The sequence below is a fragment of the Pithys albifrons genome, chromosome 10, assembly GCF_047495875.1.
Source record: "Pithys albifrons albifrons isolate INPA30051 chromosome 10, PitAlb_v1, whole genome shotgun sequence".
Classification (NCBI taxonomy): Eukaryota; Metazoa; Chordata; class Aves; order Passeriformes; family Thamnophilidae; genus Pithys; species Pithys albifrons.
The window spans coordinates 16,696,921-16,714,915 of record NC_092467.1 but is presented as its reverse complement, the minus strand read 5'-3'; the positions used below and the strand labels follow the sequence as shown (position 1 = coordinate 16,714,915).

General features: G+C 38.3%; 1 protein-coding gene across 7 annotated transcripts in view; it reads right to left on the bottom strand.

Annotated features, from left to right (window-relative positions):
- The window catches only part of EVI5 (ecotropic viral integration site 5), a 79,242-nt gene that overhangs the window by 13,092 nt on the left and 48,155 nt on the right, over nt 1–17,995 (bottom strand). For all 7 annotated transcript variants that reach the window (XM_071565812.1, XM_071565817.1, XM_071565813.1 and 4 more), the window contains one exon: nt 7,024–7,119. In XM_071565812.1, the coding sequence (XP_071421913.1) occupies nt 7,024–7,119 (96 nt within the window). The remainder of the gene's footprint in view (nt 1–7,023; nt 7,120–17,995) is intronic.

The window sequence follows — 17,995 nt, the reverse complement described above, 5'->3', positions numbered from 1 at the left end:
CAGTCTAGTGGTGCATCAGGTAAGAGACTATATGATTGGTAAGCACTGGATTTGACTCAAAGAAGCTGAGGAATAAAATTAACAGAGAAAAGGAATAATGCTTCCCACTGGTATTTCATCATCAAGCTCAGATATTATTGCAAGAGAAATAAGAGCTAGGAATGCTGCTGCAAGTGGACATTCCATCTGGGGCTATTCCAGTGGGCCACAAGCAGCATCACAATTTTGTGCTCACCTATGACTGAGGCAGGAGTCATAATTTAGCTCCTTTTAAAGATATTCCCTCATCTCCTTAGTGGACAACCTGAACCAAACTGTGCTGGGGACCAGAACCACTCACTGTACCACACTGATTTAAGATAATTAGCGAATAATAAAACAAGGAGGACATAATTTGACAGCTCTGGAACACAGCCTGCCTACCATATACGTTTATGATATTTAAGATTAAAGGGACTGTTAATGTGGTTTAATCTTTTAACCTGTGTACTATAGTGCATTGCATTTCATTTAGGTATTTTATTATGTAGCCCATATAGATGTTTGGTTTTTTTAATCCTTCACACTGATGGGTTACAGTTGACTTTGCCATCTCCATTTTAGATTCAGCAGTGAAAGCCTAAAAAGCTAAAGCAAGTTGCAAGATATATCCTTAATTCAGCCATATTACCAAGTACTCCTTTGGTCACAACTTATGCATTATTTATCCTCAAAGTCATTACTTAAAGTGTCTTGAATTTTATTTACACAAGCGAAATCTTTTAAAAGCATAGTATTGAATCTCCAACTTTTATATCTCTTTTCATTAAGACAATCTTAAAATGTTAGCTCACCAGGAGCCAAGATCAGACCATGAGATAACACCTATATCAGAATCTTACTGACTGCATTAGGTTCTTAAAACATAATATCACATCCATTCCTAGATAAAACTATGTGTATGTGGGAATGGAAGAGTAGTAAACTAATGGTCACTACTACTTTGAACAGCCATCAAGTTTTCAGATATTGAAATAGGAAATAGCTTTAAAAATCCCCTTTCCTGCATTGTCAATATGCAAGAATTTAATCACTAGAATTTCACTTAAAGGTACAATTATAAAGCCTTCTAAATGCCTCAAAAATTATTTTGGCACCCCAGTCATTTGCCGTCTTTTCCATCAGGCATGCTGAAATATTGTTAACTGGACTAGTTGCAGAGGGTTTTCTAACTGTTGGAACAGCATGCCACACTAACATCAGTATTTCGTTTTTCATTCAAATACCAAACACACATGCATAAGATTTGCACATTAGAAAACAATCTCATCCCCCCTTCCTCTCAAAATATCACAACTAGTTATTTGTCAAGAGCGTATCTCAGTACAGAGAAATAGCTGGGAGAAAACTAGCTCTGTATTCTATCTCTGACATTGGTCAAAAGCAGATGCCTGCAGAAAAAAAAGGCAAGATACAAACTTTCCCAGAATGTTCTTCCCAAACTCCAGCAATTAGCTGTCACCCTGTGGGGTGGGAGGTGGAAGAGTCCCCACAGATGCCACAGTGTAATTGAAAAATGGGCTATCTTAAACACCCATATTCCTAAGTAAAAATGTGCAAAGTGAAGGAGGTGCTGTTTCTCTCCATAAAGCTGTCTCTGCCACAGGTGGCTGATACACAGATGAATCACAGCTCCGTGGAGTAAGGCTCTGCAATCTGCAGTGGTACAGGCTACTGCCTTTTGTGGACTTCAATACAAAAGCGAGGCAGAATTCAGCCTTTAATATGAAAACTGTCGTAAGCTTAAAACAAATCCATATTTGAAATACTGTAGTAGTATAAATAAAAGAAACTGCAATTCAACAGCAAAACAAACTCATTAAAGGATTGTGAGACACAAAAATCAGCTAACAGTATGACAAACTTTGTGAAGTTTCATGCTAAACAAACTTAAGCACTTCAGTCCTAAATCACAAAGTCTGAAAGACTGGAAACCACTTGCTTTTGTCTCCAAAGGTGTCTTGTGGTCTGCCAGTGTAGTTTGTGGGTAAGCACGTCAATTCTAATCTTTTGTACCACTCCTGTAATCTAGGTAACACACACAAGCCTTGCAACATCCAACAGGAAGCAGAGGCAGCTGCTGGTAATATATATAAAGTGACTGCACATATAGAGGGGTAGTGCATGAAATGCAGAACTTCAGTAGTTTATAAATCATTTAATTCCACTCAGTTTGAATTAAAATGAAAAAGTACAAACAAGCTCCTCCTTGTTTCCCCAGTATGTGATTTGTGTTGAAAAAAGTAACAACTTGTTCAAGATTCATCTTAGCTTTTCTGAAACCTTCTTAAACATTTACTTAATGGAAACTTATAACAGTCCAAACTTGCAATCTATTCATTTCCACACTGGTTAACAGCTTTACTCCAGTACTACCCACTGAGTGGGATACGCTCTTGAACAGTAAAAACGTTCCACAAAAGTTGCTTTCACTTACCATTTTGGTGTCTAATCAAAGGCAACTTGTGTGAACTACCAGCACTCCTTGTGCAGCCTGAGAGTTTATAACCACATTACAAATCTTGCAGCATCTGTATACTCATGCCATTTATGTTACATCAGTTAAAGCACATTAACTGGAAGGTCAAGTGACAGAATACAGAGCTCACTAGACCTTATTTCTCCTGTGCCAAAGACAGGGCAGCCAAGCTTCTGTACTTACTGACAAAAGTAACATAAGTTGCTTCACAGAAGCTGCAGCCTGTTGGGGCTGCACAATGGGAAAGCATTTTACTTTAAAATCCCATGAAGCCAGAAGTCAACAATACTGTAGAGACAGCTTTAAGCACAGAAGGGAAATGGAGGAAGAAAGAAAATGCAGGTGGAAGTATTTCAACTAACAAAAAGAACAAATGGCAATCGGACACAAATTTCTGAAAAGGCAAACAGGGTATCCAAGTCTAGTGCATACTAAAAACTCTCAAATAAGTTTACATCATGACTTCCTGTTTGTGATGATCCTCAGCATTTCAGGTTTTCACACTAGTTTCAGCCTTCAACAATAAAGTCATAAGTCACAACCACCTAACAACTTTGTGCCCAACAAAGCAAGAAAGGAAGTACAGCATTAAATATACACAACCTATCACAGGATTAGCTACTGGCTAACTAACATACTGCAGTCTGAGTATCCTTTCATTATGCATCAGCTGATCTTTGAATGTTGACAGGTTGTGTAAAAGATGAAAGGATAGCTGTCAGTAACTTTCTAGGGAATGAATATAAAACCTGATGTGTATTAACTAAAGTTAAAAATGCAAGTTAATAATAATTGATTTACATGTGTTTGATCTCTGAGGAAAGTTATGGTTTGAATTTAAGAATTAATTCACTATTTTACATAACATTGTAAATGACACTCAGTATTTAGATTCTAACCCATGTTTGGTTGTTCAAGTTACTGCAAATAAAGAGATGCACTAAGTAGATTGAGGATAATGTGCATGGAATCATGGAATTGTTAAGGTTGGAAAAGACCTCTAAGACTGGAGTCCAACTGTTACCCTAACACTGCTGCATTCACCACTAGCCCAGAAGCTTACAGGAGTCTAGAGTTCAGAGCACAAGTCTACAACAACTTGGTACAGTGTTCGCAAAGCTCCACGTTTTGCCTGTTTGCTCTTCTGAAGAGAAGGTCATAAAATACAAATTTAAGACCTACTGTGAAGTAGTCAATATACAATTCAGTGTACCATGCTACAGAAGTCCTCTGGTTAGGTATAAAAGGAATCAGGCAAGGCAGCTTGTTAGAACAAGTCAAAAATCCAATTTAGTAATTCCATTTATAGTTATTTTACTTTATTTGAAAGGTAAGAAAAAAGGCATAGTCTTTTTTTATTTGTTCTTTTTTATGTTGTACATTTAATAGCTCTGTGCCTCTTTGGTTCAGTTTTGGGTGCCATACTACCAATTTTCAGCATGTGCAGTTTAATTCAGTAACAGAAACACAACTTGAATTTAGTACAAATAAGTCTTCTTATATTATTTGAAGACTGACTGTACCATTACTATTCCTGGACAAGTAAAAAAAGCAGCTGAAACTTATCCTTTAGGCTGCAAGCTGCACTATATTTAAGACACATGCAAAATTTTGAGCTCAGAAAAAATGACCAAAAATAATTTTATTTTTAAAGAATTTTGTTTATACTTTTGAAAATGTCCAGCCCATTACCCTTTGTAATTTGAGTCCATTGATTAATCATCTGAACCTACATGCAGAGTTCCTATATGTAGCTGACACAGATTACCACTGGAACGGGTGAGAGAAACACCTGAACTCTGAACTTTGCCCTGTCCCTGGCTACTGCCCTGGCTTCACACACTGAGGAACAGCAAACCTTTCACCAGAACCCTGCAGTTAGGATGGATTGTGCTGTGGCCACATCTTGGTACCATTGCCATGAGATGGACCATATCACAGGGTAGAGTTAAAGTAATGTCGCTTCTCCAGGTTCCACTGACACAGAAACACACACATTCAGATTATACACAGACAGAATATGGACTCGGTCTGCAGTTATTTGAATTCAGTATAGGTTTGGTCATTATTTTGCTTCCTCCTTCAGATGGAGAACCTACAATTCTTCTGGTGTAAACATCTGTAAATACACAACACTAGAGAGAAAAAAAGAGGTTAAATAAGCAGAATCAACTCTGATGGCCATGCCGAGACATGTAATCTTGTTTCACATGTACCTGTCCAACTACTACCTTAAATTATAACTTTTGCATTAGTTAACATTTGCATTTATGTCCAGTTTATACACAGTTACAATATATTAGAGGGTAACCATACAGTCACCAAGAGCTCTGTTCCTTTTCCAGTGCCTTCTACATGCTAACCAGTTGGGAGGTTGTGGTCAGCATGTCACATACACCATCACCCTATCTTCAGGAAGATGAATTTGCAAACGTGTAACGTTTCTTTTAGCTTTTGCAGAAGTAGAATAAAAAATCAGCCAGCCAAAAAAGCAAAGAACATAGTCATTAATGAATGTATACATGAAGGCACTACAGTGCAATATACAGATTTTGCTTTTTAAGGAAACGCTGCAGGAAACACAACTTTCCCCTCTTAATTTTTTATTTAAAAACTAGACAAATAGATATATAACAGTAAGGGAGGAAGGAAAAAAAAGTCATTCATAAACAAAGGCTTACATAAGGCTTTAAGAAAGTCTGTGTAAGGAAACATTCAGAATGCTACCAGGGTAGAACATGTCTACTACATACAGAGTTTCATAAAATTGTGGAATCACTAAGGTCAGAAAAGACCTGCAAGATTATCAAGTCAGATAGTTTTTTCTTAATGTTTCTATGTATCCTAGAATGACTTTGTTCCTATAGTGTTTACCTAGTTTGGAAATCAAAAATTAAGCCACCCCCCCCCAAACATCTGGAAGAGAAGTGGTCTTTGACATGGAATTATTCAAACTCTGCTGTTGTTGAAATTCACGATCTTCATAGCTGGTATTTTCTTCCAGTCAAATTGAAATGCTAATAAAGATTTGTCTAGACTGAACTGTTTAAGAATCACTGGTAGGACTGAGAATTGTCATTGTTCTGTGAGCTAACAAACCCTGTCTTCATTCCAACTTGTTCACATTAACTGACACACATTAAACACGTACAATATTGTCTGCCGTCATGACAGTAGTTACTCAGACAGGCATGTAACAAATGATTGTATTGAGAAAATTATGCAACAGCTTTCCAACACCAATTCTACTTTCCCTCCAAAGCAGTTTGTCTTACCTTTTCAACCTACACTGAGCGGAGGAAAATGCCAGAACAGTGCCTTATTTATTCATAGTGCAAAAACACACTAAATAACGGGCTTTCTGTGAATTCTACAAACAACTTTCTTTCTCATAAGGAACAAAGCAAGCTAGTTAGAGTGCTTTAATGGAAAAAGCCAGGTTATTGATTTTTTAATCTGTTTTAAGGTGAGCTTAGTGATTGGTAAAGGTGCTGGACTGATGGCCTGAGAGACTAATCTTCAATCTATAGCACAGCAATCTGTAGCATATGACAGCATTCTAAGATCCTTGATTGTATTATAACTTCCAAGCATTGACCCTAAAAGGTTGAATGTACTAAGATTGTTATGAAAACACTATCTACACTTAAAGAAAGGATGTATTTATTTAACAAAAGCAAAAAGGTAACAAAAAAGTAATTAGGGGGAATTGCTCTGTGCTACTATGGTTTTAAGCAACACTCTCAGAGCTGTGTATTAAAAGACTATTGAAACAAAAGCAGACTATAATGCCAAGATGACTGGGCATTTTGCACACACTTGTATTAGGTAAAGACATTTCTTCACAATGCAGGATGAACTGAAATGAGCCAGTGAGCATGGCAGTTACATAAGCCATCTCAGTTTCAAGACCTTCTGATGTTTTTAACAGAAAGTTACTACAACTATTAGAGCAAGGAAGTTTGAAGACAGAAATTTCATAGGTTGAAGGTTTTGGCCGTTTAAAACTTAAAAATCTGTTAACTGATATTAAGCAAGCATCCCTTTTTTTTTTTTTTTAAGCAATCTCAGTATACTACCACATAAAATTCATCCTTGCAACAGCAAGAACTAGAAAATCTGCATATGGACTCTTCTACTTGAACAAATGCCATTTAGTTTCTAACTGTAGTAGTCTTAATAGTTGTAGCAAATAAAGACATAAAGGGGCAGTAGATGCAACACAAATATGATCGACTCATGAAATTAAGAAAAAATCCCAAGATGGAACATAAATGCTGATCTCATTTAATGGCAGATCATGTAACTAACCAGTTTTTTATTCTTTTACATCCCAGGATAAAGGAAAGATTCATGTATAAGGGTATTATTACATTAATTTAAAATAATGTACTTTGGCAAAATCAGGTACTGCAGATGTAATAACTATTAAATAAGCAAAACCTGCTACAGGTGAAAGGACAAAAGGTACAAGTGATCAGAGATTGCAGTACTTTATCACTTACCTCATGATGCAGCTCAGCTATCTGATCTTTCAGTTCTCTGATGTACTGGTTAGAATCAGATTTATTAAGCTGTCCTTGAAATTTTCCTTCTTCTTTCTGTTTTGGTTTAACAAAGGAATCATATTCAAATTATTCAGAGATACAGTATATTAAAAAATCTTAATTATCTGCATATTTTTGTCCAAACAGAAGCTAGTTCCTTGAAGAAAGCAAATAGTTAACTTCAACAACAGCCAAGTTGGAAATCATTTGCAAACAGAAGTTAAATATCTTTTAGAATGAAAGGTGTTAACTGTTCCTCAAATTCCAAGACAAAAAACTTTAGTTGAGAGGTTCCTTCAAAACACCCCTCTGAAATATCAACCCCAGGACAGAACTGTGAGGAGGGACAGTTTGCCGCCTTCCAAACTCTTTGGCTGAGTGAAGAGAACAACCCAGAGCACTCTTAGTGTTGACAATATTAAAGCAGTATCTCTATTTTCAGGCTTTGTTTTTCTTGCAGCAAGGTATGCATTACTATATTACTTGAAAAATAAGTTTTCCATATTCACTATTCACATAATCTGTAACAAGAATGCACAAGATCCTTTAACGCATAATTCCATATTGAGCCTAGTTTCCAAAGTAACCTATGGCCAAATTCACGCCCACACAATACTAATATTCACAATATTACTAAGAATTCCTGTCCTATATAATTAAAATTACTCTTTATTACTCTAAATTACTCTGACACCATATACTACAATATCAAAAAGCAAGAGTAAAGCGAGGTTTTAGCACATCTAGAACAAAGGTGTCATTGCCCTTCTAAAACAGAAGTGTAACAAACAGCTGAGCTTACACTGAAATGGGTGCACCGGGGACATGAAACAGGTGCTCCCAAGGTAAGGCAGTACAAACCAACAGCACGAGCAGCAACGAGCAGGTTGGGTTTGGCACTCCACAAACAGCTGCAAGCTGTCTGTGTAAACCATATGGGGGGGGGAATGACACACTTTTGTTACATTTAAGTGGTTTTATTGTTACTTTTTATTCCAAAAATAACACCGTAAAGTTTAATGCAGATATCACAGAATAATTTGACAAGTATATTTATTTGTTAATGAAGAACTGACTCTAGCTACAGTCAGTTGGAGCTGCACACAGGGCATAAACCTGGTTTGCAAGATCCCCATTTTTAGTGAAAGGCAAGTAAGTTTCAGTTTTCCTTTCAGAACTACAGATTTTGTAGAGCTGACAATTCATAAAAATGCATTTAGCACAAAAAAAAGGAACCCTGTAATGTGATTTTCTACAAAGATACTTTTAAAAAGGTCATGCTGTAACTTCCTCTTGCAGCATTCAAAATGCTAGAGATCAGAGGCTGATATTTTTAACTGGCTGCAACAGAAATCATATATTTCTAATTAAATAAGTTCATGTTCTAAAAGCTGCGAAGTCCATCTGCAGTGGATAAATTGGAAGGACAACATAGAAAAAAATTAAGGACAAGGTGTCAGAGTCTTCTTCACAGCTGCTGTTCATCTCTGAGCAATAGAAAAGATAGTCTTTTTTTTTTAAATAAACCAAGTTGATCCTGCCATTATCTTTTAAAGACAATCATGTAGGTGCAGTAGCAAACAACTGGAAAACATGCAGGGGTCAGACACTATAGCATTAAAACATATTTTCATTTTTAACCAAATCATCTAATTTAGAGAATAAATACCACGTAGACAGCTTTACGAAAGCTTACATATTTCAGATGAACAAAAAAAAATTAATTTTTTTCTGTCAGATTATGATTTTTAAGTTGTCCAACATACTTTAAAAGTGTGAAAAGAGATTAATATTTCTCATCAATACATACATTTCCATACAAGTACAAAGTACTACTATGATCTGATAAATTGTTTCACTTTCCAGTGAAATCAGAGGCAAATTTTAATGTGAGGAACTTAAATTTGGTGATAATATTGTTTAACAGTAGTTTCTCATTAGGGTGGCTTGACAAAATTCAAACAGTAGAATTGTTGGCAGGAAAAAACATGGCAGTTCCTTTTAATGTGACCAGAAGCAATTTTAACAGCTTTCCCTACTATCTGTTGGTGTGTGTCACAGAGACAGAAACCTTCCTCCCCAGAATTCTGCAGTTCTCGATTTGCTTCTCAAGCCACCCTAGATTGTACATTATCTATTACTTCCTGATTATCATAAAAACTTACTGCTTACATTTTTATCAAATGATATCATCCTAGAGTCTCTTTTAACGAGAGTGTGGTATCTGTTATGGTCAGTAGGTGTGCATCTTGAGATCATGAGGACTTCCACCAATGCAAAACAAACCCCATATTCTGTCCCCGTGCAGATTAGACTCGCACTCGTACGTCACAATTCGAGATGCCACTCGATTAGTGCCAAAACACAGCTAATACATCACTGTGAATGGTCAAAGCCCCCGCACAGCAGGCACACTCATGATCCAAACAATTATCTGCTCACATGGGAACTGTGCAAATAATTTTATGCTCATGTTTCAGGAGTAGCTTAAAGCTCAGGCAGCTTCAGGTTGGATTTTGCTGTTTCAAATATAACACCATGTTACATAATTCTTAACTCTTGAGACTGATCTAGACATGAGGCAACTGACACTAATGTTAGAGTTACCATTTGTTCTTTGTTCAGAATCCAAATTAAACTTGGCCAAGAAAGAGGGACATGGAGTTAGCTCGGTTGTAAGTGACATGAAAGCAGGACAGAACTGAGAAGTGAAACTGCAACAGGTACTGAATGGAACTGGAAAAAAAAATAAGGACCTTAGACAATAACACTGATGGATTCTTTCAGATTTCATCTTCAGCCCACTGTCTGCAGGATATGGCTGTTGGATTTATTTAGCTGATATACTGCAGGGCAACTAAGAAAATGATCTTCCAGGAATAACTACTAGCCTTCTGTTATTCATTTCCTTCTCTGAAGATGAGTGGTTTTCATTCTTCCCGTTCTACTGCTGCCATCATTTTGGAAACACTCTAAAGAACAGATAATTCATTTCTCCTCCTAAGGGTCCATCAGAATACGTTCAAAGGGTTGTAGGCTCAGCCAAGAAGAAATCAGACTTTTATGGATTAAGCCTTGTCCAGCCTCAGCCTAAGAACCAGCTATTGCAGATGGAAGCCCAACTTAGCAAGATCAAAGGATAACTTAAGTAAGGGAACAGAGGGCTACTTGCCCAAAGGACTCGCCATGGTACAACCCCAGCAGCTGGGAAGGACAGAGCCCAAATTCACAACATTTTTTAGAACCTTCTTTTTTGTCAATCCTAATATTATTATCACTAGTTTCTTGCTTCAAGTGTTAAGCCATGCAGACATTCTGGAAAACACATGCCATTAGGATGGATTCATTTGGCAAGTCTTTCACAGCTAAACTAAATTAATCTCAACTTTCTTAAATGATAAGGGTACTCAAGGGCATAAGACATAAACCCCATCTTCTGCAAAACCATCAAGACAGAAAGGGAGCTGACAGCCCTGCTAAAGGCTCTTTGATATTCTTAACCTGGCTTTAATTTGCAAATTTTTTTCTTAGTACCTAAAAATCAAAGTGTTTGTTTCCATTAAATTGCATTTTCTTATGTTCTGGCTCCAAACTGATCTGACTTCCTCACAATAGCATGGACTATTTCGGTTGGAAGGAACATACAGTGACCATCTAATCCAACAGCCTGACCAATTCAGGGCTGGTCAAGCTAAAGCCTGTTAGGGGCATTGTCCAAATGTCTCAAACACTGACAGGCTCGGGGCATCGACTAGCTCTAGACAGCCTGTTCCAGTGTTTGACCACACTCTCTGTAAAGAAATGCTTCCTAAAGTCCAGTCTGAACCTCTCGTGGTGCAACTTTGAACCATTCCCACATGTGCTATCACTGGATACCAGGGATAAGAGGTCAGCACTTCCCTCCACTCTTCCCCTCCTCAGGAAGTTATATTCGGCACTGAAGGCACCTCAGCCTCCTTTTCTCCATACTAAACAAGCCCAGCTTCCTCAGCCACTCCTCGCAGGACCTTCTTTCCAGCCCTTTCATCAGCTTTATTGCCCTTGCCTGGACACATTCAAGGGCCTTCATGTCCTTCTGAAACCGTGGGGCCCAGAACTGCACACAGTCTCAAGGTGAGGCCATACCACTAGTTACTAGACAGTCCCACCAACACAGGAAAAATTAAATTGACTTCCCGTGGCTTATTTTCATTTAATGCTTCCTATTGTAGCATTTAGTAGGAAGTGAACATTTCACTCTGCATTGCCTTTATACTGTACTTGAATAGTTTTGTACTACTGAGCAACTTTGTACTTCTGGGGAAATAACTCAGACCAACTGTACAGGTTCAAAACTTAATGTTAAGACTTCACTTACAATTTAGAAGTCTTTAAGGTATGAACATTGCACCTTCAGAGGAAATAGCATAAGCAGTAAAATTTTTTTCATGCTTTATTTTTTAAATCTAGAATTATGCACATAGGATGTGGGTTGCCGGTTTCGTTTGGGTTATTTTGAGAGGGAGCACTATTAGAGAAAATCTGTGGTAACTGGAGAGGCCATGACACAAAGAATAGCTGGTGTCTAGGCAATTAATAGCCATTTTACATCTAAAATTAATATATACAGAAAAAGTCAGATAAAATAGCAATAAGCAAAGTGTATTATCAGAATTGCAAAATAATGAAAGCTGGCCCATTCTAGAATCTAGGAATTTGATTAAAACACCCTGCAGTCACATGTGAACAAACCCCTCTACCTACACATCCCTGGGATGCTGCTTCTGCATATTGGCACAACTGCAGTGCCCATCTCCTCTTCCCAAAGGGTTTTAGAAAAGAAATGCTAATTGGTGTTACATTGTAATAAAGATGCTTCATTACAATTTCACTGCTTTTGAAGATTAAGGACTCCTCCCAGTCTTCGAGTCTCTCCAACAGAGCAGCTCCATCAGCAGTACCAGGGTTAGAAACCCCTGTAACAGGGAAACAAACAGCCTGGTGGCAAAGTATCACCTGCACTCAAGGGACTGGTGCCTGTAACAGTGCACACAGCCAGAACACGATCCAGTCCCCTGCCCCAGAGGTTGTGTGTGTACATTAGTGGGAGTAGCAAGGGCAGTGAAGCAGGAAATGAGCGCTATAGATCAAAAAAACCTGCTGCTAAACAGAACTCACTTAGGCCCCTTCACAGTTTTGGAAGCTCTCACCTCCCTTATCCTGCTGTGAAGTACTGGAGTGACTGTACTTCTGCACATACAAGAGTTACACTGAGAGTTCCTGAGAAGAAAAATCTATATCCCAAAAATTTGCTCATTAGAATGAGGAAAAATTCTGCCCATCAACAAGTATCAGCTGAGACTCATGGTTTTGATCTCATACTTCAGTCCTCCTTTGTCTGGCTTTCCAGGAGAAGAACATCTTCCAAAGCAGCCGCAGTCTCAGGAAACACCTGATGCCTACTGAGAACTACTGAGCACAAGGAGACTTTCAAACTCAATCCGCATCAGCCCAGGATGTCCAGCTGGCAACACAAGAGTGCAGGGACAGACTCCTTCACAGAATGCTGTTTTAAAATACCTGAAATCATCACTACTGTATAATGCCCTCCCCAAATCAGTTCAGTATTCACAATAAAAAAGGTTTTAGACAACAAACACTGGAGGCCTTAAGCCTGCTTTTGCTGCTCAACCAAAGATACAGAAGATCAGTGTAATCAAATTTCAATTGCAGGTGTTTCATCCCAAGAGGAGTACAAGCATAAAGTTTCCTAAAACACTAAATTATCACATCAGAGTAGGAAAAGAAATACACATCAACAAGAAAATAAGCCATTTTAAATAATAAGAAAACATCTAGGATTGTTTTCACTTTCGTAACTGTAAACCTAAAAACAAAAAACGGGTTTGTAGGCAGCCAAAATTCAGGCACACTAGAGAGTTGCTGTTCCTTAGATAACAGTGTATCATCTTTACTAAAATTGACTGAAGACAGGATGTTTCCCTGACATCCGTGATTTGATTTTTTCTGAACTTAGAAATATTTACTTGGTAACAACTTGTCTTAGCCTCTTTTCAGGGGAGACTTTAAAATTCTTACCCTGTGGCAAAAGATACTGCATTAAAAATGTAAATGAAGTATATTCAGAAGGGTAAATGTGGTAACTAGTGTCCTTTCAGTGACTTTACAGTGACTCATTCTAGACTTTCAAAAAACACATCACTAACATCACACACCACTATTGATAAGAGTGAAAAAAGGTTTCCTGTAATTTGAAAAAATGGAAACAATTTCTTTACTCAACAGTCAGTACTTGGAAAAGTTATTAAACAGAGGTCATAGAAAGGCTTCAGTCTAACGAAATAGTGCTAAAAGTTTAAACTGTGGGGGAGATTACTAGCACAATCATGGATTTCCTTTGCAGGTGCTCTCAAAGCAGCTTTGACATAGAGATAGGGTAAATGTGACAAAATTCTCTGAATATGCCAGGAAACACAGCAGGAGGAAGTGATGTTACTGCCTGTCCAGATCAACCTAACAAAAAGAAGAATGAATTCTTACGGATATTCTTTAATTTAAGAGTGCTCAGATACAAAACCAGTTTTTTATATTTACAAGTATGCTCTATACCTCCCAACCCAAACCAGCCACGGATAATTTTAAGAGGACAGTGCCAGCTACAAGCCTGAAAGGCAATGGGGGAAGAGGGATTAAGCTGCCAAGCAGAGACTACAGCTGCCCTGCTCTGCTCCCTCAGTCTGCCTACGCTTCCACTGGCCTAAGCGCTCCTTACCATAGCCAGCTGAGTGACTGTAGCTTGTGACTGATTGAACCTTGCCTGAAGTTTTCTATTCTTCTTTCAACTGCTCCAGGGAAAGCCTTAAAAACCAAACAAACAGAACAAGTGCAAACCCAAACCAACACCCGTGGACCAAGAGGACTGGCCATATTGCAATCAGAAGGAACACTTGCTAAGTAATAGGCCAGAAATATTTGCTTGCTGCAGTTTGAAGCTATCAGACCAGCTCAGCTGAAAACAAGACTAACTTCCTGAGGAAACAAACCTGAAGCTTCGCCGATTGACTAGTCAGAGACAATATCCATTCCTTAGCTCTGGCTGTTTACATCTTAGAAAAGGATGAGACAAATAGGATCAGAGTGCATGCAACCTGACCAGGAAAAGCCATTTAGTTACAGGGTGTGATGCTCTAACCTTTGAAGGAAAAGTGAGCCGAGCCTGCACCCTGAATACTGTATTCAGTTTTGGGATGCTCAATACAATACAGACATTGAGGTGCTGGAGCATGTCCACAGAAGGGCAGCAGAGCTAGTGAAGGGAGTGGAGTGTAAGTCTTATGAGGAGCAGCTGAGGGAGTTGGGGTTTAATCTGGAGAAAAGGAGGCTGGGGGGAGACCTTATTGCTCTCTACAAGTACCTGAAAGAAGGTTGTTGCAAGGTGGGGGTCAGAAAGCCAACCCTGTCCTTGGGCTGCATCAAAAGCTGCACGGGCAGCAGGTTGAGGGAAGGGATTCTGCCCCTCTACTCCACTCTGGTGAACCCCACCTGGGGTATCGTGTCCAGCTCTGGCGTCCCCAACACTGGAAGGACATCAAGTTGGTGTAGCAAATCCAGAGGAGGGTCACAAAGATGATCAGAGAGCAGGAGCACCTCTCCTGTGCAGACAGCCTGAAGGAGTTAGGGCTGTTCAGCCTGGAGAAGACTCCGGGGAGACCTTAGAGTCCTTTCCAGTTACAGGAGAGCTTTTGACAAGAGCATGTGGTGACAGGACAAGGGGGAATGGCTTTAAACTGAAAGGGAGTAGGTTCAGATTGGGTATTAGGAAGTTCTTTACTGAGGGTGGTGAAGTGACCTGGTTTAGGGGAGTGCGTCCCTGCCCACAGGAGTTTGGAAATAGATGATCATCAAGGTCCTTTCCCATTCAAGCCATTCTGTGATTCTGTTTTCTTCCCAAGGGTTTTATAAGCTGAACCAGCAAGAGAGAAAACCAGAGATGATAGAGGAACAAACAAATGCTGACAAAGTAAACCTTTGTTTCCACATAACATTTTTATTTGTTACTTCTGGGGCTTCGGTATGTGAACTGTAAGTTAAACTTCAGTTATGCTTCAATTACATGTTATTTCTGTGAAGGAATGATTCAGAATATCCGTCGTGCATTGGACAACTCATTGCACTTCAGTGTGCTTACACAGAAGTTTAAAAGCTCAGCATTGTGAACTGAATGCTGAACGAAGACAAACAGCATTTAGAATATATTAAAAAATAACTTCCTAACATCATAGGAAACTGACAACTTGCTGCAGAATTACATCTACTATGGAATGATAAGAATTCTCTTTCTCCTTCTCTATCATTATTACTAACCAAAACTAAGAGTGACCCAGAAACTGTGATTTAAATCTAGCATTTGTGTGTGTAATGTCAGATCAGTTCTTATGTGGGAGTAGTGATACTCTGTGTTGCAAATTTAACACCAGTGTCTTGCACCTACACCTACATGAACATTTAAAAGAAAACCACACAACTTAGGTTAAGCCTTGCTATGGACCATGTGGACCTGGCAATGAACCCCCAGAGCTTCTTAGAAAAGCCCTGTGCCCCTCAAAAAAACAGGGAAGGTTATGTGGTAGGTTTACTTCCTCCCTTCACTTTATCAGCTTTGAAATAACATGACAGACCTATACATGATGCTCTGTGCATCTGTACTTTAAGACTGACATCTATGCTCCAAAACTGGCATTTATGGTATTAAATATTGCATTTCAAGTCATTAAGGCAAGTCCTTATTAAAAGGCCTTCTGCTCCTCCCATCAGGTCACAACAATTGTAGCAACAAGCTGAACAGAATGAGAATGGGAAGCAGCTCTTCCTCCAATGAGGAAACAGTTAACTAGATTTGCAATTTCCTTAAAATTGGCTTTGTTTAAGCTCTTAGCAATTGCATGTTTATGGTTTACAAGCCTTGGGAGTTCAGGCTTTCCAACTCCATTATTACTTTTTTTGTTGCAGGTGTTTCAAAAGCTTTTGAGCATGAGCACCCAAAAAGGAAGTTTTGATTTGCTGGCAAAACACACTGGTCAAAAATATCTGCTTAGACTCCTAAAAAAAGTAAATCTATCACAGTCCAATAAAAGCATTTCAAGTCATGTCTACAGTGTCAAAAATGAGTAAATTAACATTAGAGGAACTTATTTCTACTACATCATTTTTGTTTTAAATATGATAAAGGTCACATTCAAAGGCCATATGTCACAACTGAAGAGGTTATCTTTCATGCTGCTGTAAGTTTGAGATCCATAGTTCACCAAAAACCTAACAGGGCAAGCTCATCAAATCAGAAACACGAACCCCAGCCACAGAATGACCTCATGCTCCGCACTGTGTGCAAAGAAAGCACAGCCACCCTCATTTGTGAAGAAAATCAAGAATTTAACTAAGATCAAGAAATCATTAACAGATGATAATCTGAGAACATCATAAAGACTAATACTTGAAATGCACTTTAGTAGGAAACAAAAAACCTACAATAATAAAAACATAACTAAAAATTGTGTCCTACAAAGTTGTAATTGTGAAAAGGAAGGAGAGATGATGCAGACAACCAACTGAACAGGAGGCAGTGCAATACCATGACAAAACAGGGACAGTGGGATCTTTGTATTTATTAGCCAGAACCATGAAACAGGTTACGTTCCTGCACCTCTTTATGTCTCATGGCAAGGTGGTGTGAAAATCTGCATGACATTCTTAAGCAGAAATATGGAAAGGGAATAGGAGAGATCTATAAAATGATGGAACATGGATGGTTTCATCAGTCAAACAACAGAAAACCAAGTTAGATGTATTTACATGAAAAAATGAATACCATTCAATTTGTGTGACAGCAACCAGAAAAAACCAACTGCTCATTAGGGGGTTCACCATTTGATAATGCTAATTGCTCCTGACTACTTTTTGGGAGACCTGTATCAGTCAAATAAGGGAAGCACAATGGCACTTGAAGTCTCTGCTGAAGTAAAACAATGCAAAATGACTGCTGACTTCTCACCTACAAAATCACATTGTTTGAAGCAACCTTCACACTTCCCCCTCTATTTTTGGTTTTTTTTTTTTAGTAAAATGTTAACATGAGTGGAAGATTGATCTAAACTCAGCTACTCTGGTTATCTTACAAGATGATAACTTACTGGTATCCAATGCTTACTGTACTTATCTAAGTATTTCTAATGTACTGATCACAGCATTATCTAAGCATTATATGATTAAAATAAATTATTGCTTTTTCCTTTACTAAATTTAGTGCCTGTTGCACTAGAAAAACACAACAAATATTCTTTACGCAAGCTCAATGAAAAGTATTTGTGCATTCCATATGTGAAGAGATGAAAGGTATGACTGGTTGAGAAATCATTGGACAAAGGTGGTTTGACATAATACAATAAAATCATGATCTCAAAGGAAAGATTTCAGAGGGAGGAAAGACAACAATACCAGTTTTTAAAAGAGTAAACTAGAGAGTAACTAGCTTATAACTTAGGAATAACCAAGAAAAGCCGTGCAGCAGAATTCAGACAGGACAACAGTATATGAGTACAGAAAGGTCAGACTACAGGAAGACAACATGACTTCTCCAAGCCAAGACAATACAAAGAACAGTAATTTCTGGTTTTCTTGTCAAGGGAGCAGCAAGTTCATGGGACAGTAAAGCTCCAAAAGGAACTGAAAGTGGAAGGAACAACAGAGAGGCCAAAGAATGCATCTTCAGATCCTACAGTGATGTGGTAGCAGTAAACATTTCCAGTTTCAAGATTTACATAAAGGGAATAAGAGTTTTACAATAAACCCTCCAATACTGGTCATAGCAGCAGAGTAAGCATGGGAAAAAAATAGTTGCTGGAAACAAAATGTAAGCATCTTTTTTTGAATACAG